The following is a 22,004-nucleotide window of genomic DNA, read 5'->3' as shown; positions in this document are numbered from 1 at the left end:
AACAACGACCGCCCCTGGAAGGTGTCCTTCCTTGTAGTGAGGAAGGAGCACCAGCTTGGGGATGACGATGGCGTTGTACAGCCAGATTCCAACCAGCAGGCTGAAGCACAGCCAGCCGGCGGGGTCCTTGACAAAGTGTGGCTTCATGATGGCGGAAATGATGGCTCTAACTGCTGCTCCAACACACGGCTTGGGGGTTCTCCTTTGTAGCACACACACAAGGTTGGGATGCGTTTTCTAGCAAAGCCTAGAATGTTCTCATACATGTGTTAGGAGACGAACGACAGAATTCTATGTCCAAATACGCCGTGAAGTCCCCCGATGATATCATCAGGAATTTGTGCCATGATCCCCGTCTTGTTTCCTGCGTCATGTCCCGTCTTCCTGACCTCCCTCCTGTGATGACCTCATGTGTCTCACCTGTTTGACTGCACCACCTGCGTCTCGTTTCCCCTGTGTATTTAGCCTCCGTGTTTCCCTTTGTCCGTGTTGGGTGTCATGAAGTCCACCAGTTGTTAAGTGGAGCTGTCAACTGTGTAGCAACCTGACTTCTGCCCAACACCACTGGTGCTCCCAAACCTCAGTAAGAAGGCAGGAAGTTCCACAAATGAACCCTGACAAGGCGAACCTGAGAGGGGAAGCCATTTCAGGTGATGACATCATGAAGCTCCCTGAGAGAAGGACGAGGGTTTGCAGCGACGTCAAAAAAGCAAAGGGAGGCTACTTTGGGGAATCTAGAATATAAAACATGTTGACTTATTCAACATCTCTTTTCTCGACGACATGATTCCAAATATCTTGCTTGATGTGTTTGATGTCTTCAGTATGAATCTGCAATGTAGAAAGTAGTAAAAAATAAAGATGAAACACTGAAGGTGTCCAAACTTTTGACCCGTAGCGTGTGGCTGCTCTTCCTATATTTTTAAAGTACTATTTATTTAGTGGTTTTAGAGTCATACAAAAAAAAAAATAGCATACACTTTATTTTTGAAGTTTCAGTACAATAAAAGTGAGAGAACCGAAGGAAAAAAAGAGAGAAACCAGAGGAAACAAACGCCTTCCCATCCACAAAAAAATTAGGAAAAAAAAGTAACATACTCCTGGAGTGATAACCCAAGGGGCTCATTAATCCCTTCATCATAGATTAATACAAATTAATTATAAGTGCAATAGCAGTATTTACAGAAGCGGAAGCATGGCTCCAACCTCCTGCTGCCAGTCAGAGACCTCCCAGACTGACCAACAAACCTGGATCGCCCCAAATCCCCAGCATGCACAGGTCACCTGCAGAAAACTAGCTGGCCTTCACCCACACTTAGACCCTCCCCTGAAAAGACCTGGATACCATAATCATAATTATTATTTTCATTCTTTTTCATTCGTCTGTAATTCTGTCCTGCCTTGATCCCTTATTCTGTCTGTCAGTCTTTCCATTGTTTACATTTCATTAACTGTTTTCTTTCTGCAGTTGTTGCAAAGTCGTAGTACACCTTTATGAGGTCAAGACTTGACCATGGGAGTCCTGGAAGGACTTCTTGGGTGAAGAGTCACTTTTAAGGTTTTTTTTTTTTTTTTTTAAAAAGGCTTCTGGAGTTAAACATTTTTAATTTTCCAGCCATGAAGCTCGAACCACCAAGAGAAGGAAGACAAAAGACACCTGAGTGGAGGAGGACTTTGAAAGTAGCAGAAGGTAGAAACGTTTTCCTGCTTCCAAGCACCGGCGCGTTCTCTCCACCTCAGAGTTCCTGCAGGGACAAACAGTGTTTCTGCAAGAGCACATCAAGTCCGCAGTGAATGAAGGAAGAGGCGGGGCCAGGGTGAGAGGCAGTAGTCGAGTCTATTTACTGTCACTGCACACACTTGTACACAAAACTGAGGATGAAAGGAAGGAACAAACAGAGTGCTTCTCTTTCTCCCGCCCGAGTTAATTTAAAGACAAAAAAACCCAACAGCAAACATGACTTTCTTACAGCTCGACTGATGTTAGGTTGGCAAACTGAGACCAAAACCAATGAGAAGCTGACGATGGCTCCCAACCAGCCTCTGGTTCATCCTGCATCAATGTGGGAGGAGTCAAACGTCCACAAGGAAACTCGCAAACAGCTCCTAGTTCAGACATGTCGTCGTTTTACTCGATGGTTGTCGTGTGTTGACCAACAAAGTCTGCCCTGGAAAAATTCCTTCAACGTGATTAAAAAAAACCAAACAAAAAAAACACAGTTTTCCAATACAGACCCAGATTTTTTTTCTTTTTTTCCATTTTAAGCCACAAACGGCACCAATAATGATTGGTTCTGAAATGAGCCGCACCAAGCGGACACCAAGCGCAGCCTGAACTTAAGCTGGACGTGCTGGATTAGCAGATTGCAGCAGTGAATCTCTCCATCACTGCTGTCCGCTGCAGACGTCGGTACCGTTGGTTTTTGAAGGAGCAGGCTAACATGCAGGAAACGCGCTACTGTCCATCACCGCCAGGGGCAGACAAGACGACACTGTAGGGACCCTTCTCTCTGTGCTGCGTTAGGGAGTGTGGACTCACGCTAGTTAGCTTGGCACAATGTGTTGTTGATGGGAGGTGTTAGCCCAGCTCGACTCACGGTCTTTGCCTGCACACGTATCACTTTAAAAAACACACACACACAAAAAAAAACCTTTAAAGACATTAAAATTTGACACATTTTTGGAACTACTTTCCTGGCAGGGCGTAGTGATTTGATGCAGTGCTTTAAAAGCCTCATCACACTTAAAGTCAACAAAAAGTTTGCAGTAGAGCGACTGCTGCTTCTAAACAGAGCCGGTCAGAGAGGATGACCTCCGGACAAACAAAGAACCTGAACCTGAGCTATGCTAACACCACCTACACGCTACCATTGCATCACTACGCTGAGCTAACAAGCCCAGGTCTCTGCTCTGTCATGCAACTCGGAAGACAGAAGGGTCTCCGTCCTCCAATCTGGCTCTGAAGACAATGGACACTAAGAGACGCTCCCCAAAAGCTGGCATGCACCTTTAATCAAATTAGAGATTCTCATCAAATCAGCTTTGATCACAAAACGGAGCTTAGCGGCTTTACACAAATGAAACACAGAGAACAGAGTTTTTGGTTGACAGTTTTGTGATGTTGGGGGGGGAGGGGATAAATGACACGTTTCCCTTTTCAGCGTGACGCCAATGAGTCTGATCAGTTTCCTGGAACTAAACATACAAGCGCAAAAATAAAACCCAACATGTCCAAAAAAAAAATCAGCTGAAAGAAAAACAATGGCCACAAATCTACACACATCAAAAAAAAAAGATCAAAGAAATTAAAACGAGTGCCGTGTACACAACAGAAATATGGCATCAAGCGAGGGGACGAGGAGGCTTGTTGCTGTGACTACAGGCCAGGTGAAGGTAGCACGCCCAAAAATGGTCTTCCTCTGGTTTTGACCACAGGGGGACTGCTGCCGATGGGCAACTGGCCGCGGTGCACCGAGGAGCAGTTAACAGTGAAGCAGCAGGTGATGTGGTTTGTGACAGGAAGAAATCAGGAGAAAAGCCAAGTGAAGTTCCGTCTCGCCCAGTAGCAACAGCTGCCTTTTCTCTACCACGTTCTTGGGACATCCTCCTCTTCCTCCTTGGTTGGGTTAGTGGCCGCCGGCGTGCAGCTACAGTCAGAGCCTCACCGCAAGGTTCCTCAGCGCGTCACACTGCAGTGCTGCATCTGTTTTGGAAAAGATGCTCAACGACGGTGGAGTCGGCCAGCGTCGAGATGTCGCCCAGGTCCCGTTCGTCGCAGGCGATTTTTCGGAGCACCCGCCGCATGATCTTACCTGCACAGAGCACATTAGGATACAAACGCCTCAACTTATATCGACGGTTAGCTGAGCAGATTAGATTCATCTCCTGGTGGGCTGCCCTTTTAACCCCTCGCTTGCCTCCTCCTTAATGAATTTTTATGTTCGTGTTTACCAGATCTGGTCTTGGGGAGTCCCGGTGCATCCTGGATGTAGTCTGGCGTTGCGATGGCGCCGATCTTCTCTCTCACTGTTGACACACAAACACCAATCAGAACCTGACTGCCTTTGAAAGTCAAGGGGTTCCTTTTGGAGAACATAGAGACAGAAAAGGATCTCGGTGCATCAGGATGATGTGCTAAAGGAGAAGGATGAATGGCAGCTGGTCTGCAGGGTGGAACAGGTCCTCCTGTCTTTACCCCGACACGCTCTGGTTCGGGTGACGCCACTCGTGTCCTGTGACTTTAAAAAGGTGAAGAAAATTCTTGAGTTGTTTTTTTTTTTTTTTTTGGATTGAAAATCCACATTCGCCAACCTTGTCTTTTGAGTTCTGCCTCCAGCGTGCGGCTGTACGTCACCCCGTCAGTGAGCGTTACGAAGCAGTAGAGACTTTCACCCTTGACAGGATGGGGCCTGCCCACCACAGCGGCCTCGGCGACGGCCTCGTGCTCCACCAGAGCCGACTCCACCTCCGCCGTACTCAACAGGTGACCTGGAGGGAAAAAACGCACATTGACGGGTGGTCCGGGCTTCTCAGCTACGTACGAGGAGACTCCACCTTCGGCATGAAGCTGAAATCACCTTCTATTTTTGACAGAAGCGTCACCATCGGGTCTCGGTTGATTCATCGTGATTTACATTTTTAACTGCTTTTTCAGTAAATATACGATCGTAATAATAAAAACAATAATGTGAAACGTCACCATTTTCAAACCCATTCTTCCTAAAACTTTTGCAATCCAACACAGGAAGGAGGAAAAAATACAAATAACTCAAAGTTTTTCTAATTCAAGAGACCGTGTGTCTTAAGATCAAAATGAATTCAACATTTTATGAGGTCTAACTCTCGACGACCGTCAGGGTTTGTCCTTCGTACCACGGCGTAATGAGAGACAGCCACTGTATTAAAGAGGCTCATCCGGTCTCACCTGACACATTCAGCATGTCGTCGATCCTCCCTGTTATCCAGTAGTAGCCATCTTTGTCTCTACGGCAACCTGCAAATGGAAGCGGAGTTCAAATTTACAGCTGGAGAGGAGACGGCCGGATGGCGACCTCTTTCTCTTAAGAACATTCTGTACATGTAGTCATTGTAATACCACTTTGTACCTCAGGAGGTGATAGTGAGTCTTTGTTGCCTTGATTCTTGACCCTTAAACAAATTCAGTTTGACCGAACACATCAGGCTTCCTTCCTCTAACCACTAGGTGGCGGTATGGCTTAAATTCAGCTTGCAGATGTTTTCAGGCCAGGGCGCTGTGACATTTTTGAAATTTGATTGCGATCTGATTAGAGGGAATGTTAATTAGTGGGCCCAATTCATAGCCATACGATATACTGTTAGTTTTCTGTTATGCGCATAAATTAAACTTTTTATTCCAACAAATAAAATGCAGAAAACAATGAATGTGGAGATTAAAAAATGGTAAAACGTAGTGAGTCCAGTAGAGGGCGCTCCGGCCTGTCCGTCATGTTTATTTTACTATTTTTTCTTTATCTAAATAGTCACGTGTGACAATATTCAATAATTTTTAAATGAAGCAAGTGGGTTTTTTTTTTTCCCCAAGAAATTAACCTTCTGCCTTCACAGTCACGTTACTACAAAATTTGTGCACAGTGGAAAAAGTGAGGGGGCTGCACGGTGGTACGGTGGTCCTCCCTGTGGCCTCACAGCAAGAAGGTTCTGGGTTCGAGTCCTGGCTCGGGCACGGGGTCTTTCTGTGTGAGTCTCCATGTTCTCCCTGTGCCTGTGTGGGTTCTCTCTGGTACTCCAGCTTCCTCCCACAGTCCAAAGACATCAAGAGGGGGCGAGGCTGATTGATACTCTAAATTGACCGTAGGTGTGACTGTGAGTGTGAATGGTTGTTCGTCTCTCTATGTTGGCCCTGCGACGGACTGGCGACCTGTCCAGGGTGAACCCCGCCTCTCGCCCGTTGACGCTGGGATCGGCTCCAGCCCCCCGCGACCCTTAATGTGTAGGAATAAGTGGAAGATGACGATGGATGGATGGATGGAAAAAGTGAGGCTCTTTTTTAACTTCAGTCCCAAGACTCGTTACATCGGTTGCACATAAAAATAAACTATGATATATTTTTTTTCTGCTCTAAAATGGATTTTGGACCACAAAATCCCCTGTCAGTCGGGCCGTTTCACATCATCACTCTCATTTTCACTGTAAAGCACATTAAACCCATAATGATTTCAAAACTTCCATCAAGTTTTGATTAATTGTGCAGCTTAACGTGAGGATTGGGAAGTGTGACGCCACGCGGAATCCAGCCTCTACACTTTCTAGAAGAGTCCCCAGGCGGCTCCATCGCCAGGGGTTCACCAAACACAAGAATGTTCGAGCCAAAAGTGCCATGTGTCACTCCATCTATCAGGGTGTCATCGCTCACCGTCTCCCGTCACGTAGTATCCCGGGAACTTCTTGAAGTAGGTGGTTTCAAACCTCGGATGGTTTCCATACACTGTCCTCATCACGCCGGGCCACGGCTGTTTGAAGACCTGTTGGGAGGCGGCAGCAGAGGCGATGAGTCAGAGCGTGAGACACCCGTCTGAGGTTGATTTGACACCCCCACAGTGTAAAGTACCAGGTATCCTTCACTCGGCCCCTCCAGCTCCTCCCCCGACTCATTCAAGATGGCTGGCACAACGCCAAAAAAGGGAAATGTCTGGGAGACACAAAAACAGGAGTTGTGTTAAATAGTCAGTAAAACGATTTTAAAGACTTTGAATTGTCAAAAACAGAAAATCTGTGATTTTATGTTTTAAAATGATCCTTTGAAATTTGTTAATTATACACCAGCTCCCCCCCCATTTCAGTATTACATTCCTATTGTTTGTTTGTAGAAGGTACATGGGCGCTCTGTGGAGGGCTGGGTAACAAAAGAAATCACATGGGGTTTAGCTTTCAGGTCTGTGGCATCGTGACACATCCAGGACACATTCATGAGTTCCCAAGAGCTCGTTAATGTTTCAAATCCTTGGCTTAGCGCCGCTGTCTGGTCACTGAAGGGAACAAAAGCCTCCGAGCATCGGTTCCAAGCCCTTTATTCTGTCAACATGACCTTGCTTCTGCTACTCTGTCAACAACGAGTACTTCATCCGTCGACTCACAGCAGATCCTGGTTTCGTGGGTGTCGCTGCAGGTAGAGGCGTCAACACATGACCACCCTGCAAGACAGCAAACAGGCTTTTCAATTCAGCGCTGCGTCCAACAGGAGGCAGCAGGTTGCAGTGGGGAGGACAAACACGTAAAGTGGTCCATGAAACGTAACTTGCGAAAGCAGCAGAAAGATTCATAATAATGTGGTTCATCATTCCTAATGAGGGGAATCTAATCAAAAGCATCTCAGACTTTTATTTATAAATCCTTCAAAATACTGAATGAAGAAGTAAATCTCACAGTTTCCGTCTGCCAGAAGGTGTCGACGATGGGGCATTTCTTCTCTCCCACCACATTGTAGTACCACTGCCACGCCTCCGGGTTGATGGGCTCGCCAACCGTCCCCAAAACCTTCAGAGACTCTCGCTTATACCTGAGGAGGAGGAGGAGGAGGAAGTTGTGCTTGAGTTACGACCAGTCAGACTAACTTTCATGTCTGGTTTTCCAACAGGAGTTAGCTGGCGTGAGTAGAATCCATCCAGAAACAAAGTGATGATTAATCACGTCATCAAAACATCAAGAAATAAAACAAACTATGCTTGTTAGCTCCAACAACAAGGCGATAGAAAATGAAGAAGCTACTGACTTCTGCACTGGCTCGCTGCCGTACTTCATCAGCATTCGGATGGCGGTGGGTGCTGTGTAGAACTTGGTCACTTGGTATTTGTCCACAATTTCCCACATACGACTCACATCTGGGTAGGTGGGAAGGCCCTCAAACTGAAACGCACACAAAATCCATTTCCTTAATGACGTCTGTAAAGACACCTGAACGCAACGCAGCTCAACTCAAGTTAACCGTCTTCAGGGTCACAGATGAACATCGGCCATCGGCGGAAGTCAGGAAGGCCGACTTCAGTGGGAAAGTCAAATATCAGCGGATTCTGATAAAAGGCCAATAAACACATGCCTTCCCAACTGTCTGAGAGGTTAAGAAACCGCGAAAAGTAGAAAAAAGGTTCAAAAACAAACAAAAGGTTCTGCTAGTTAAAGAGCTGAAGGCTGTTTTTTGAGAGTTCTCTGATTTAACAACACAAAGGCCTACGTACGTAAATGCTAAATACTCAAAACCCCAAACCATCAGACATGAGCTTATTGACCAATGAACAATGGGTAGGGCTCCATGTGCGCGCCTTTCAAATTGACCTTCACCTCTTCATTCTTTTCTGATCATTTTTGAGTCCCTGAGGAACGAGGACATCATTAGCAAATCTGGAGAAACTCCCTGCGAGAGCTCCAGAGGTCGAGGAATGATGTTGACAAGAACGGGACAGACTACTTGACCGCAGCCCTCACCGGCACGAGGCATGAAAACAGGAGCGCCGACAGTATGTTGTGTACATAAACAGCACAGGGTGATGTTAGCTTAGCTTCTAACAACAAGCTAGTAGCAAATGTTTGAATTCTGGTACAGCTTTGAAAATAAAACCATTATAAAACAGCACTGGTGCTTTTATTTTGAAGGCAAGATCGCCGCACTGGAAGTGACTTGGGGGCAACTGATCCAGGATCAGACCTAACAAGAAATAATGTCCCTCTGAGGGGACTGAGGTGGAAGTTGGCCAAGTTGACCAACTGTTCCATCCCTCGTAACACAAAAAGCTGAGAAACAACGTTCTTGATGTTCTCTTTATGTTTCTGGACCTGGCAAGACTGGTATCCATAGCAACAGGGTTTGAGATCCCAACACAACAAACACAGATATGAACAACTGCACTGGTTAGCAGTCACCTGCACTCAGATGTTACTCACCAACAGCCCCGTTTGTAGAAACATAGGTTGAGTGATGCAGCACTCACCAACACGCTGCTGGCGCCATTTGCCAGCGGGCCGTAGGTGATGTAGGAGTGTCCAGTGATCCAGCCGATGTCCGCCGTGCACCAGTAGATGTCGTCCGGCTGATGGTCAAACACCAGCTTGAAGGTGGCGGCGGTGTAGAGCATGTAACCGCTGACTGTGTGGAGAACACCCTGGAGAGGAAGCGGATGGGAGGATTGCACACTGAAGAGGACGAGAGTTGTTGGGACACAACGGAATGCAGGAAGACAGACGTGTTCGCACCACAAAGGTCGAGAAGGAATGTTTGGTGATAATTTTGTGATGAGGGGGGTGTGGCTCAGAGGTAGCCTGGCGGTCTAGTAACCGAAGGGTCGCTGGTTTGATCCTCACTTCCCCCGGTGACCATGTCCAAGTATCCTTGAGCAAGAAACTGAACCCCTAATTGCTCCTGATGGCCCTGCGATGGACTGGTGACCCGTCCAGGGTGAACCCCGCCTCTCGCCCAGTGTCAGCTAGGATAGGCTCCACCCCCCGACCCTTAACAGATAAGCGGTATAGAAAATGGATGGATGGATAATTTTGTGATGAACCAACATGAGCGTGTACTGCTTCTGACCCACAGGGTCATTCGTCTGGAACAGGTTTACTCCTGTTTAGGAACTGTTTCAAGTTCAGGTACTTCAGTTCGGACGATGGTGGGACGAAGAGGCAGCGAGAGGCCGTGCATCAGACTTAAGGGACTTCTTATCAATAGCCTGACCTCTTTTTTTTTTTTTTAAACACAGAATAAATACTAATCACACTAAAGGACCTGTAATATTGATGAATGAAGCTTTTTAGATCACATGGAGTGCGAAGTATTTGCCATCACTACGACATGGTTGTTCCTCGCTGGTTTGACCTTTAATCAGCAGTGACTCTGATACAGACGCAGCACAGTTTTTTCTGCACACTCGAATATTATTTCTCTCCTCTGAACGTCATTTGTTTCTCAGTTTATTGTCCTTATTATTCCAGGGTATGAGAGCATACAGGATATATAACAGCCCTACGAGCGCGCTGGTCTTGATTACTCTACCTTGGGTTTCCCCGTGGAGCCGCTGGTGTAGAGGATGAAGAGAGGATCTTCAGACTCGCACCACTCGGGCTCACACTCGTCTGATGCTCCCCGGGACAGCGTGTGCCAACAGCGGTCCACCTCGGGGTTCCACGGGACCTGGTGAGATTAAGGTTCCCCCAGTTACCACAAAAAACCCCCCTCCAATAAATCGCTTCACAACTGGTCATCACAAGAGAATGGCTCAGTTACATAAAATGAAAGCGAGACAAGGTTAGTTTGACGCACAGCAGACAGAAAACTGTCGGTGTGACCGAATGAACGAAGCAATAAACAACAGTAAGAAAGCGTGTGCATTTTTGTCTTCCTGCGTGTTCACTAGATCAGACTCACTATTTCAAAATAATCAGTATTATCCAAAATAAATACGGCAGGAGGAATAACGGGGTCACTTACATCTTAATTAAACTAATTATTTTATGAAAAAGTAAAAACAAAACAAAACAAAACAACAAATTCAGACTCGCAGAAGCTTCGAGAGAGATGAAGATGAGGAAAGCAACAGATAAAGACGGTGATGTCTGAACCAAGATAAGACAAACACGGGTGGAGAGATTCAGGGTTGGCGTTGGGAATGCCAGGTGGGACCACCACATCATCAGTATCTGCAGATATTGATCAGGGTTTTTTTTAATACATCCATCAATACCCAATGGCTGACGTTAAGATCGGCACTGTCACGAATTCTCACAGATGACAATCACATCTATGACTCGTGGGCTGGTCCGGATCTGTGGGACATTGAGAACAACGCGACTCTTTCAGACGTTTGCAAATTTTTTACCAGGAAGTGCAAAACGTGAGGATCATAAACTTTCATTAATAGAGATCACGTCAACACTGGCGAATATCCGCCACCATCCAGGACGAGTTGGATCATAAAATAAATATAGTGAGCATCCCTGGAAGATTTAGACGAAATGCGGCTCTAAAGACTTTGTTTGCTCACAAAACATAAATATATGTTTTTTTCTGTTTTTAAATCTCATTAACTGTTAAGTGTAAAAGCAGTCTAGTGTTACCAGAAAAGGTAAGTGAGCTCTTTTCAGGCAGTACAACACCGAGTGCTACATCTCCCAAGATGCTGTACTCAAGGAGCTGCCGTCGGCTCGGACGTGCCCTCCACTCGTTGATTTAATTTTCTTCCCGACTACGTGTGAGTTCAAAAATATCAACTTGAGGAAAAAGTGAGTGTGGTGCACTAAGAGGAACAAACGTGGCGAGGCAGCACTGGAAGACATAAAGCTGGCACTGACGCAGCTGAAGTGACTGAGTGAGTTGAATATCGGAAATCAGTAACTGAGATCAGGCTTTTATACACAAGGAGGGAGTCTTGTGTAACATGAGACGCTGATTCCACCCACGTGTGTGTTATAACATGGTATGGGGGGGGGCACATGCATGTGTATTTCTACACGATCTGATCAATAGCAACTATAAAGTCATCAGACTTTACGGTTTCCAGACTTCTTGGCAACAAGCTTCCACTAAAATACTTCCTCCTACTGTCAGTACTGAAGTTCCAGTGCATTACTTTTGTTTCCATCTAGTGGTCGTGAGAGTTATTACAATCGTCTGTCTAAATGTGCCTATGTCATAAGACGCATTTCCAATTAATATCAAGTGAATATTAGAAATGCGGGAATGAGGAAATGAAATTTAGAACCGGTTCCTTCCAGTAGTTGTGGGTTAACCACACAACGCAGTGCTTATTTCCACCAGAAGATGGCGGTATTTGTAACAATTTGCACAGCTGTGACAGGAGGAGTAGCAGTGGGAGGAAACTCACAGTGACGTGAATTCAAGATTCCCTACGTCAGTTATTCGGACTGAGGAGCTTCCACCTAGAGTGCTGCACGTTCGCTCCGTTTCTGAAAGCAAAATCACCTCAAGGGAGCGTAAAGCATAACGCTAATTTGAGCTAATGTTGGCGCTTCAAGCTCTGCACCCAAATCCTTTTATGGAAATGAGCTTAATGACAGCAAACACTCATATTTTTTGTTGATGCATCTAAGTAAGTTCTTCAGTTCTAATGTAGTTGACCCTGTTTTTCCAGAGCATTGACTGTGCTCATGACGCAGACCGTGACACGCTAGGAATAAAAAGGAAGAGAGGGAACGTGCGCGTGGCTTTGTGTGGTGGGAACAGAGTTAAAGCCCATCCTCGACATGAATGCACACAAGCTGATGGTTCTCGGGAAAAGAGAAAAGTGTAACAATGGCTTTAAAAGTGCCTCGCAGACCGCGGGTCACTCTGAGCCCACGCGGCTTCTCAAGACTTTCAACTCGGCTCAGGCAAAGTCTGGTCAAAGGTGCAGAAGCTCAACACACAGTGAGTGCTCAGAAAGAGAAGAAAAGAGCGTTGATTCAAAGTCCACTGAATTCACATTTTTATTCCAGTGGACTTGGACCGCAAACACTTGATCACATCAACTTGACACGTGACAGCGTTTATCACTCTGGTGTCAAAACTCAGAAGATTTCATGTCAAAAAATGTCTCAAGTCCAAGTTGGCAGGAATAAATAACTGCTGTGGATGGACACAAATAATAAATCAGACCTTTTTTTGTTTTTTCAATCAAATCCTCAGATTCGCAACAGCATGACAAACAAATAGAATGAAGTCACGAACATCAAAAACAAATTCTCTCAAAATTAAGTTTGTCTTCATTTATTTTTTGTCACCCTCCAGCAGCGAAATGTAAATTCAGCTCGTGAGTGAATTTTTCCCTTTTATTAAGCAAGAAAAAAAGATGTTTTTGGGGTTCTGGTGGAGGACAAGGGAAGAAAATACCTGTGGAACAGGACGTGATTTCTTTACTCTCCCTGTCAGTTTCTCCTGCTGGACGGGACGGAAGAGAGCAAGGAGAGGAGGAGGAGGAGGAGGAGGAGGAGGAGGAGGAGGAGGAGGAGGAGGGACACGTTAATGAGCGACAGTGGTTACTTTAAAAAACCCAACATAAAAGAACATAAAAACAGGCTCAGGGAGACGTTTTGCAGGATTGATTATGTATGAATCATCGAAGCTGCTGGGTCAGACACCAACAACCTCTGTCCAGCAGCCCTTTGATAAACAGAAGCGCCCATCAATCGCAAATTTAAGCTACAACAAGGATTTTCACGAGAAACAGAATAAAACTCATAGGCTGGCGATACTCCGCTGCTCACGTTACTTGAGCTGGTCGAATCCCAACTCCATCCAGGAAAACAAGGACAGTAAAAGTTGCTTTCTTGTGTGTTTCCGTGAGGACGGAGGTGCCAGTATTTTGACTGTTTTAATCAAGTCACTGTCAAATGTTGCAGGCGGCAGTTGCTCAGAGACACCTGCCGATCTCCTGGACGATCAATGCACTTTCGTGTTTTGCGTTTTCTTGCGGTTTGACAGCCAAGTTGAATGCAGGAAAATCGCCAGCCCTTTTATGTGTAAATGAGTTATTGTCAGTCTGACCCAGCAGTGCTTCACATGACAAACAAAGGCGAATCAATGAAGTGTTCTCAGGAAGAATGTGAACTCATATCAACATATAAAAGGAAACACCGTGGACAACCAAAGCAGATCGAGGCAGCTCATTGGTCACGTGTGGCCTGGGCTCGAGGAGGCCCAGTTAAGGGTTTTAGCCGTCTGTTCACCTGCAGGTCAGGGCAGGACCGTTTTGCGGGAGGAGACTGAGAACCCAGAGAAATCTCTTCTGCTTCTTTGGACAAGTGCTTCAGCATGATGCACCTCTGGACTGGGAATCCCCTGGACGGAAACACGGAGGACTGTCATGACTTCCTTGACCACCTCAGTGCTGCTAGGCTACAAAACAGTCTGATTCACTTCTGGACAGTTCATCATGACACGAGCGTGCTGTCGTTCGATGAAACATACAAGCCAGCAAAGGTATTGCTTTCATAGCGGTTCCGCTCTCTACCAACTCCTCCCGTGCGAGCGGCTCTGAAACGCCCCGCTAGTTTCACCAGCTTGCCGCCAGCTGTGTCTGTCCATCATCTGAAAACAGCTGCCTGCTGGCTCCCAAAACCCCAAACTGTAAAACTGGAGTTGTGTAACTGAGCTAAACTTCCATAAAGCAAAGGGGAGGCTGATTAAAGTCAATTCAAAGTGTATGTTGTAGTTTGGTAACAGAGATGTAGAAAGGACTCTTTAATATGCGTCAGTGAGGTTGTGTGGTTTTACCATTTGCTATATTTTATGGATTATACTAATTTGAGCTTTTATTCTGAAGGTTAGCCACTTCCTGTATTCCTTTTGAAAACCAGAGAGTATTTATCAGAAGCTGCAAAGACGCTCCTCTGTACAGAGTTTAGCACCAAGCTTGAAAGCTTCTTCTCTGCTATTAGCTTAGCTCAGCCATTTTCAGAGGGGTAACACATAAAGCCCTTATGGGAGGCAATCAAGGCCAAAATGAATATTTTTGGCTCACTTATACTTATTTTTGTTCAGTAAAATAAGTACGAACATTAAAGTAGAGCAATCATGTTTTTTTCGACTCATCCAGTCTCATTTGCTGTTTTATAAAGAAACAATGTAATAAATTTCCGGTGGGCTCTTCCAAAATTTCAGAAATAATTCAAAAAAAAAAAAATTTCAAATACGCAATGTTTTCATGTGTTTTTAAAGCATGCACAAAATAGGAACATCATGCTTATTTGTTTTCATAAGGACAACATGGACATCAAAATATCTGCATGAGGAGTGTCTACATAAAACAATCCAACATGGTGAACCCCTGTCTGATCATCGTCACGACAACCTCTCCGGGGGTCCTCTCGTGTATACAAATGTTGGTATTCGGGGGTGTGTGTGCAGCTTACTTGTCTATGCATTTCTGCAGCGCTTCATCAGCTAAGATCTTCAGGTTGATCAGCTTATCTCCTCGATAGAAGCCATCTGAACACAGGAGGAACAACAAGGCAGGGCAGGCGGAAATGGGAAGGGAGAAGGGGGGGAGACGGGAGAAGGGGGGGAGACGGGAGAAGGGGGGGAGACGGGAGAAGGGGGGGAGACGGGAGAAAAATTAAAGTTTTACAGGAAATTATGTGAGAAGAGCCAGCAGCTTTTATCAGCGTTCAACAGCTGTTTCTACTCTAAACGAACTGACAGTCATGAAATCTGACTTGGTCTGTGTTAACCACAGAGTGGGTGTGCAGTTCATCGGGTAAAACCTCCACCGCCGTAATCTGGTGCAGCCGCGTTGAAGGTTTCACCGGGATCTCCTTCACAAGACAACACTCCTGCCCAGTGAGGACTACGATACATGACTTCTGAGAATAAGAAAAATGCGTGGGCGCAGACTTCAGTGGATTAACAGGTTTATATCTCCAGGCTTTAATCCAGCGAGTGATGACTGGTCACAGCTCAGCAGCCGGTCTCAGCCTGCAGCTCCTTCACGCCGACTGAAGCTGAGGTGTAAGCGCTAAGGGTGAAACAGCGGCGGCGGCGGCACAAATAACGAAGCATTCAATCCGGTGAAATACGCTTTGCCTTCAAACAACCGAGACATACAATCTTGCCTAAAATACAGAGAGGTCAGAGGTCAGGCGCAGAGGAGGAGTTGGGCTGGGTTTTTTTTGTGTCTTGTGATGAGAAACAGGTCAGAGAAACGTTCATTTCTCAGGTGAAACTCACCTGCTGTGATGAGCAGCGAACACTGAGAGTCCAGAATCCTCTCACACAGAGACTCAGCAGAAAAACCTGCAAACTGAAAATGACCACTTTTAAGCATCCATTTCCTTCTCACACCGACCACCGTCTATGTGCTCTGCACCTCACGTTGCTAACTCACCACGATAGAGTGAACGGCTCCGATGCGGACGCAGGCCAACATGGCGACCACCAGCTCCACCACCATGGGCATGTAAATGGACACCCGGTCACCTTTCTTCACTCCTGCAGAGCAGCCCGGGCGGACAGGTGAGGAGGAGAGAGGAAGACAGATGAGGAGAGGCAGACAGCCAACTAACTTTACTGTTAGTAGCCTTATAGGAGGAGGGATCGCCATCACTGGGGCTTCCTGTTTTGAGACAGGACGCAACAAGGCATCTGGGGTTGAGTCTTTGGTTAAAATTCAAGTGTTTGTTCCAAAAGTGGGGTGACAACTTTGTATTGTCATAAGTGGTCTGAGACAGAGCGCAGCACTGACCGCCCACCGTCAGAATGCAGACATCCCATTCATTCCTCCAGTGACCTTTTTAAGATTCCCTACACAAAGCCAAGAGCCAAGAGGGGCGGCGATTAACTCAGTCACAACCATAACACGTTTAACATGCCACAAAAAGACGAGAGTAACACGACGAAAAAGGCAAACGACCGAGAGTGTGTGGATTATCATCTACTCACCTGGTAGTCAACTCTTCTGTTGTGAAAGGAATCTTTGAGGTGAACAAAGGGGGGTCGCTGTTGAGCTGGACTATTTCTTGACCTTGTAAAACGCAGCAATAATTCAGCTGCTCTAGGAATCTTCGTGTTCTCCTGCTAGCATTAGCATAACCGCCCCACTGCGCTAGTGGAGGCTCCACAGACGAGTGTTCAGCCTCGCTTGGCTGCATGCTACTGGGAAGACTCGACCTGAGTAGGCCCCTCAACAGAAGCTCATAAAAGCCATCACCAGTAAAATGGCGAGATTATCACGCAAGGAAAAACATGAACGCATTCGGATTGAGCGTCTTTCAAACACAGAAATTGTAAATGTAAAGTATATCAGTCACATCAGTGTAAAGGAAGCGAATTTACCCTGTGACTTCAGGACGTTGGCAAACTGACAGACCCTCTGCAGCAGCTCTCTGTAGGTCACCGTCAGCTCGTCACCGGGCTCGTTGCCTTCCCTGGAAGACAGCAAACACACTCGGATGAATGATCGCGCGACAACAGCCGGCAACTTTGTGGAGCAGCAAACTCCAGAGGTAACAAGTGACACAAACTGAGGCATAAAACCTTTCTGCAACTTAAAAACAACCGTTTTTGTTTCTTAAATGTCAAAAATGTCCAGTTGTGTTCAAAATTTGAGCATGAGAAATGAACAGGAGCCGTTGGCAGGTGAATTGCAACTGTGCGGTGAAGGCAGTTAAGCCTCTGGAACGTAAGAGAGGAGAAGTATTTTCAACTGCATCTCCAAAAATCAAGAAATGTGATAGATGAGGAAGCACAAACTGCAAAACCGGCATGCACAAACAATCCGGAACAGGGGGGGGCGCAGTTTTGTTGCGCTATTTTGTTGCCCGCATCTGTTGGTTTGTTTGTCTGGCAGGAGATTTACGTGACAACAGTGACATTTATTTTCATGAGGATAACGAGGAAACACCCATCACATCCGGGGCAGTTTGATTCATTGTTAAGGACAGGATCTCTCTAAGTGCCTCTGGAGTTCTTATCGGATATCAAAACCCAACACCTGTGGCTTTGCTACTTGATATTGCACACTTAGTTTTGAGATATTGCGTGTTTCTTTTCCTTTTTCATGGGGCTTGTTTTCCAATGTAAAGCACTTCCTCTAGAAAGCTCCAATTACTTTGTCAGCTGTGCCAAATCAGTTCACACCAAAGCGTGTCCTCCACTGTGGATCCTGCTCTGATGTTTTCAAGAAGAGAGTTTCTGTGTCAAAATCCAATTCCACATCTTTACTTTGGCGCCGTGACGACGTAGTTCCCTTCATGATGTCATGTCATTACTACACTCTTAAGCGTGTAAAAGTCCAGGAAACTCTACAGTTAGTTAAACTTTGGGTTATGAAACAACTGTCAACTCAACTTTCCTCTTTTTCACAACAGATGAATCATCTGAGTGTCTGAGGAACCGAGTGGCTTTGTTTAAGGTCACACACTCTCTCTGGATAAATGAAGTACAGTAAGACTTTTAGCTCGATGGTGACGTCTCCAGCAGCGACAGAGACGTAAACGAGCTGTGACAGCGGTGCCTCTGGATCGTTACATCCAGCCATGCTCTCCGGTGAGCGTTGTCTCACTTGTCTGACAACATCAGAGTCCTCAACCTTAAGAATGGCACTGATTAAATCGTGAGGGATGTGATGACGAAGGAGCAGGGGTCTGGAGAGGTGCCCCACTTCTGTTCCTTGGATCTACTGTAAAATAAGACTACAACTTCTTTGCCAGGCAGAGTTGCCTGCGCGGGTTCTCTCTGGTACTCCAGCTTCCTCCACAGTCCAAAGACATCAAGAGGGACCAGGTTAATCCAGACTCTAAATTGACCGTAGGCGTGGCTGGGAGAGCCAATGGTTGTCTGTCTCTATGTGTTGGCCCTGCCATGGACTGGTGACCTGTCCAGGGGGAAGGCTGCTGGGATAGGCTCCACCCCCCCGCCAGCCTCCTGTTCTCTAGTGTCAGGACATCCCAGCAGTAAACAAAGGTACCAATTCTGGTCCTTTATTACAGAGTGCAAGTTTAGGGAAACAAGAACGATCAACTACGCTGGATATTGTTAAAAGACAAAATTCTGTCAAATGAGTTTACTTCCTGAAACTGTTTTCAGTGTGTGTGTGTGTGTGTGTGTGTGTGGGGGGGGGGGGGGGGGGGTGGAGTGGGGACAATGCGTTCTTCATCTTGTGTTTGAATTAGAAATGGGGCAGAATAATCTCAGTATTAACTTTCGCCTGCTCCTGCTTTTGTGGCATGTATTTGTTAGGAGACATTTGCTTATCAACGATCCGTTGCTTTATACATTCTTAACAAGTTTCAAAACTAAAAGTCAACTTTATACCGGATGAAACAAAAATAAAAACAGCATGACAGAGCAAATGTTTAGTTTTGCCAGAAATTATGTTTTTTTTTTTAAAACAAACAAATTGATCAAGCTGTGAAGCAACTCACTGACAATAAACGAACCTCCTGTCAGCCCTTCAGCAAGCGCACATTTACTTGACAGTTTATCATTTCACAGTCAGTCAGAATGCATCGCTACGTTCATTTTCCATCTGACCGTTTTTGTGCAACCAGGAAATGAAGCAACTTTGGAACGACCCTGACAACGAAGCTTTGGAAACACTGAAAAGAACCCTGTTTCTCAATATTAGTAGGGATGCAACGACTGCTGGCCAGGGACCAGATTCGGACAGTCTTCAGTCTTACTGCTCTGACCAGTGACCGGTTACTTGCTACAGTGCACCGAGTCACCGAAAGGAGCGGCAGGTTGTACAAAGCAGTTCAGGCTAGTCAGGAAGTCTCCACGTGAATGGCGGAGTATATCCGGTCAATTTTCAAAACAAAACACCACGTGGAGGCCCCTGATCTTACAGAAAAAGAGACCTGAAAAAGGACAACAAGAGACTCTGAGCAAGTCAACAAAGCTGGTGGGCAGCTGGAAATTGCAGCTGTGTAGAGGACAGATGTACTCGCTGCGGCGCAGCCGTGCCTGGTGGAAATTCAGGGTCAGTGTGGAAGTTCTTCACTGTGCCTGAAGAGGCTATAAACCTCCCAGGCCGTAAAACGTGTAAGGCCAAAATAAAACGTGGGGGAGCCGAAACTAACAATGAAGCTAACTGGACACTCAAAGCTCCATCACCCCATTGAGCTGCCCAGTTCAAGGAAGCTAACGAAGGGAAAGTGGCTAAAGCTAGTAGGCAGAGCTCAGAGCCAAGAACCAACCTGCAGATCTCCTAGCCTTCACTGGCTGCTGCATTTGTGGTAAAAGATATGTCAGACACAGCTGAATACACAGCAATCAGAGGAATTTTATTTGTTCCTCTTTCCCGTAGGACAGCACTTTATTTATACATTTATTTTTTTTAGTTGTTAAAGTAAGAAAAAACACAGTAACCTAGTGCATACAGTGGGAAACTGTAAAAGTCGTGTTCACACCAAACGCGACGTCGCTTTACTCACGCAAATTTGATTTCTGCACCAACTTTTTTCCCCTGCGAGGAGAATTTACTTCTGCCATTTCTTTCCATGATCCACCATGGCTGCCCTTACAACACATATGATCCAGCGATCAAATTTGCACGAATAAAGCGACACAAAAACTCGCACTGTGTTTGGTGTGAACGCGCCTTAAGAGAATTTTCTGTAGTAATGAAAAAGGGAGTTTCCATTGAAGGAAAGTTGTTTTTTATGTATTTATGTTCCCTCGAGTGTAGTTCTTTGACAGAAAATCGGAATTAGTAAAAATCAGTATCAGGAGGTCCCTGATAGGTCCCTGAGAGGTCCAATAAATGGAATCGGCCAGGAAAAACGGAACCAATGGACGTCAATTATTTACTTTCTGTCTTATAAATGTTTACTAGAGGTGCATTCACAATTATGTTATAGCTTGGGCTCTCTTTTTATCGTGGACAGTATTGTGGGAAACTCCGAAGCACCTGAGGGGGGAGATGAAGCTTTCAGGTCACATCGCAAGTTAGAAAGTGGGATTCAGTAAGAGTTAGAAGAGGAAGAGCACATTAAGAGCAAGCTGAGAGGGGGAAAGCCCCTTAGAGATGAAGGAAAAGAGTACAAGAAGTGCTTTAGAGCAACAATTCTACTTTAAAAGCTCCATGAAGAAAAAACAAAGCTGTGTCAGTGGAATCAAAAGCAAACAGACACCAGCAAACACCAGCAGAGGCAACAGTGGAACGTCAGAGATTAATGAATGATAGAACGTGTACCACCGCACACGTTTTCTGTAAGAGAGAGGCTGAGCCACAATTTGTTCAGAAAATCAACTGAAACAGTCCAGGTGACTACGTTCACACACGTTGCACACCCGCTTTGGGAGGAACACCCTTGAGCTGGTGCGGGAGAACGAAAGAACGTACAGGAAAGCTGACGGACTACAGGAACCGCCTGGTTGCAGGCACCAACGGGGTCAGAAATGATGAGAGGTGAGACATCCTCAAGAAAACTGAAACAGTCCTGCTGACTGTTCCACAGCGCGTAGGAGGTACCTCACCCACATGAAGCACTACTTAATGTAACAGTAAACACTGTTACCTTCATTCACGTGATCTTTGCGTGTTCGTCTGCCACAGTGACACCAGAAACCTGAGTAATAAACCATGGTTGTTTGCCACATGTTTCACATGACGGTTAGAAGAGAAACTCCCACTGATGATGATGCAGGGTTGAGGAATTGGTGTAGTCCAAAAGGAAGGGATCATCATGATGGTTGGAGCCTAAATGCAATGGAACTTGCTAGCAACCTAAAGGTTTAAGACACTGAAACGCTTCAAATTTCACCTGTGTCCTACTTCCTTAAGTACTCAGGTCCTAAAACAAAAGGTTCAAATATCGTAACATCTGACCAACACAGACTTTATTTTGGGCATTTAAACACAGACACAGATGGACGGAGAAGTTCAATGATGATAACTCACTTCTGGGTTTTAGCCAGTAGTCTACACCCAAACTAGATGCTTACCTTTAACCCCTAACTGTGCATAAACCCAACCACTCCTCAAAATAGAAATGTCCTCACAATGAAAGACAGGCATGTACAGCACGACCAATGACTGTAGTTTATTAGTCAGTTGTACGGCTCAGGTTTCTGGTGTCACTGTGGCAGATGTACCAAAAAATAACAATAATAATAATACAAACGGGGGGTAACAGAATACCCTAGATGTACGCAAAACTAAATGCCCCCATTCCAAAAATCTCTCTGTTTCTCAAGCAGTGAGTTCTCCAAGTTTACGCTTGAGGGGAAGAATAAAATGTTCCAGACACTCCAGCCAACAGTGTCAAAGTTTCTGTGTTACTTTTGAGATTTCAACAGTCCTAGTTGAAGCGTCTGCGCGGGGAAGTTGGAGAGTTTCTCGGATAGATCAGACATTGAGAGCAGGTGGTTCAGGTCGAGATTCGGACAGGTACCACCACTTTCTTATGAAGCCCCCCTTGCTGCTTTAAGAGGGGCTGTGCAGGGGCAGCGTTTACATAGCTTGAAGGTCTCTGTGACCCTCTTGCTACTCAGGACTTCAGGGAGTTACCTTGACAGTGTGATAAAGCTCTGATCTTAATGA

General features: G+C 45.8%; 1 protein-coding gene across 3 annotated transcripts in view; it reads right to left on the bottom strand.

Annotated features, from left to right (window-relative positions):
• Positions 1-824: 824 nt before the first annotated feature.
• The window catches only part of acss2 (acyl-CoA synthetase short chain family member 2), a 28,911-nt gene continuing 7,731 nt past the window's right edge, over positions 825-22,004 (bottom strand). The window contains exons 3-19 of one of the 3 annotated variants that reach the window (XM_086213139.1): positions 16,793-16,884; positions 15,846-15,949; positions 15,689-15,761; positions 14,875-14,950; positions 13,690-13,801; positions 12,854-12,898; positions 10,022-10,159; positions 8,964-9,134; positions 7,751-7,884; positions 7,405-7,537; positions 7,116-7,172; positions 6,590-6,670; positions 6,395-6,503; positions 4,925-4,993; positions 4,312-4,488; positions 3,952-4,026; positions 825-3,812 (exon numbers count right to left, since the gene is read on the bottom strand). In XM_086213139.1, coding sequence (XP_086069265.1) covers positions 3,685-3,812; positions 3,952-4,026; positions 4,312-4,488; positions 4,925-4,993; positions 6,395-6,503; positions 6,590-6,670; positions 7,116-7,172; positions 7,405-7,537; positions 7,751-7,884; positions 8,964-9,134; positions 10,022-10,159; positions 12,854-12,898; positions 13,690-13,801; positions 14,875-14,950; positions 15,689-15,761; positions 15,846-15,949; positions 16,793-16,884 — 1,774 coding nt within the window. In that variant the 3' untranslated portion in view covers positions 825-3,684. Of the gene's footprint in view, positions 3,813-3,951; positions 4,027-4,311; positions 4,489-4,924; positions 4,994-6,394; positions 6,504-6,589; positions 6,671-7,115; positions 7,173-7,404; positions 7,538-7,750; positions 7,885-8,963; positions 9,135-10,021; positions 10,160-12,853; positions 12,902-13,689; positions 13,802-14,874; positions 14,951-15,688; positions 15,762-15,845; positions 15,950-16,792; positions 16,885-22,004 lie in introns of all 3 variants that reach the window. The other 2 variants (XM_086213138.1, XM_086213140.1) reach the window with 2 other exon arrangements.

The sequence above is a fragment of the Aulostomus chinensis genome, chromosome 9 (assembly GCF_037954235.1).
Source record: "Aulostomus chinensis isolate RoL2024-O1b breed Wild chromosome 9, RoL_Achi_v1.0, whole genome shotgun sequence".
NCBI classification, from domain to species: domain Eukaryota; kingdom Metazoa; phylum Chordata; class Actinopteri; order Syngnathiformes; family Aulostomidae; genus Aulostomus; species Aulostomus chinensis.
Note: the sequence above shows the minus strand (reverse complement) of the source record. Positions and strands in the feature narration are given on the sequence as shown.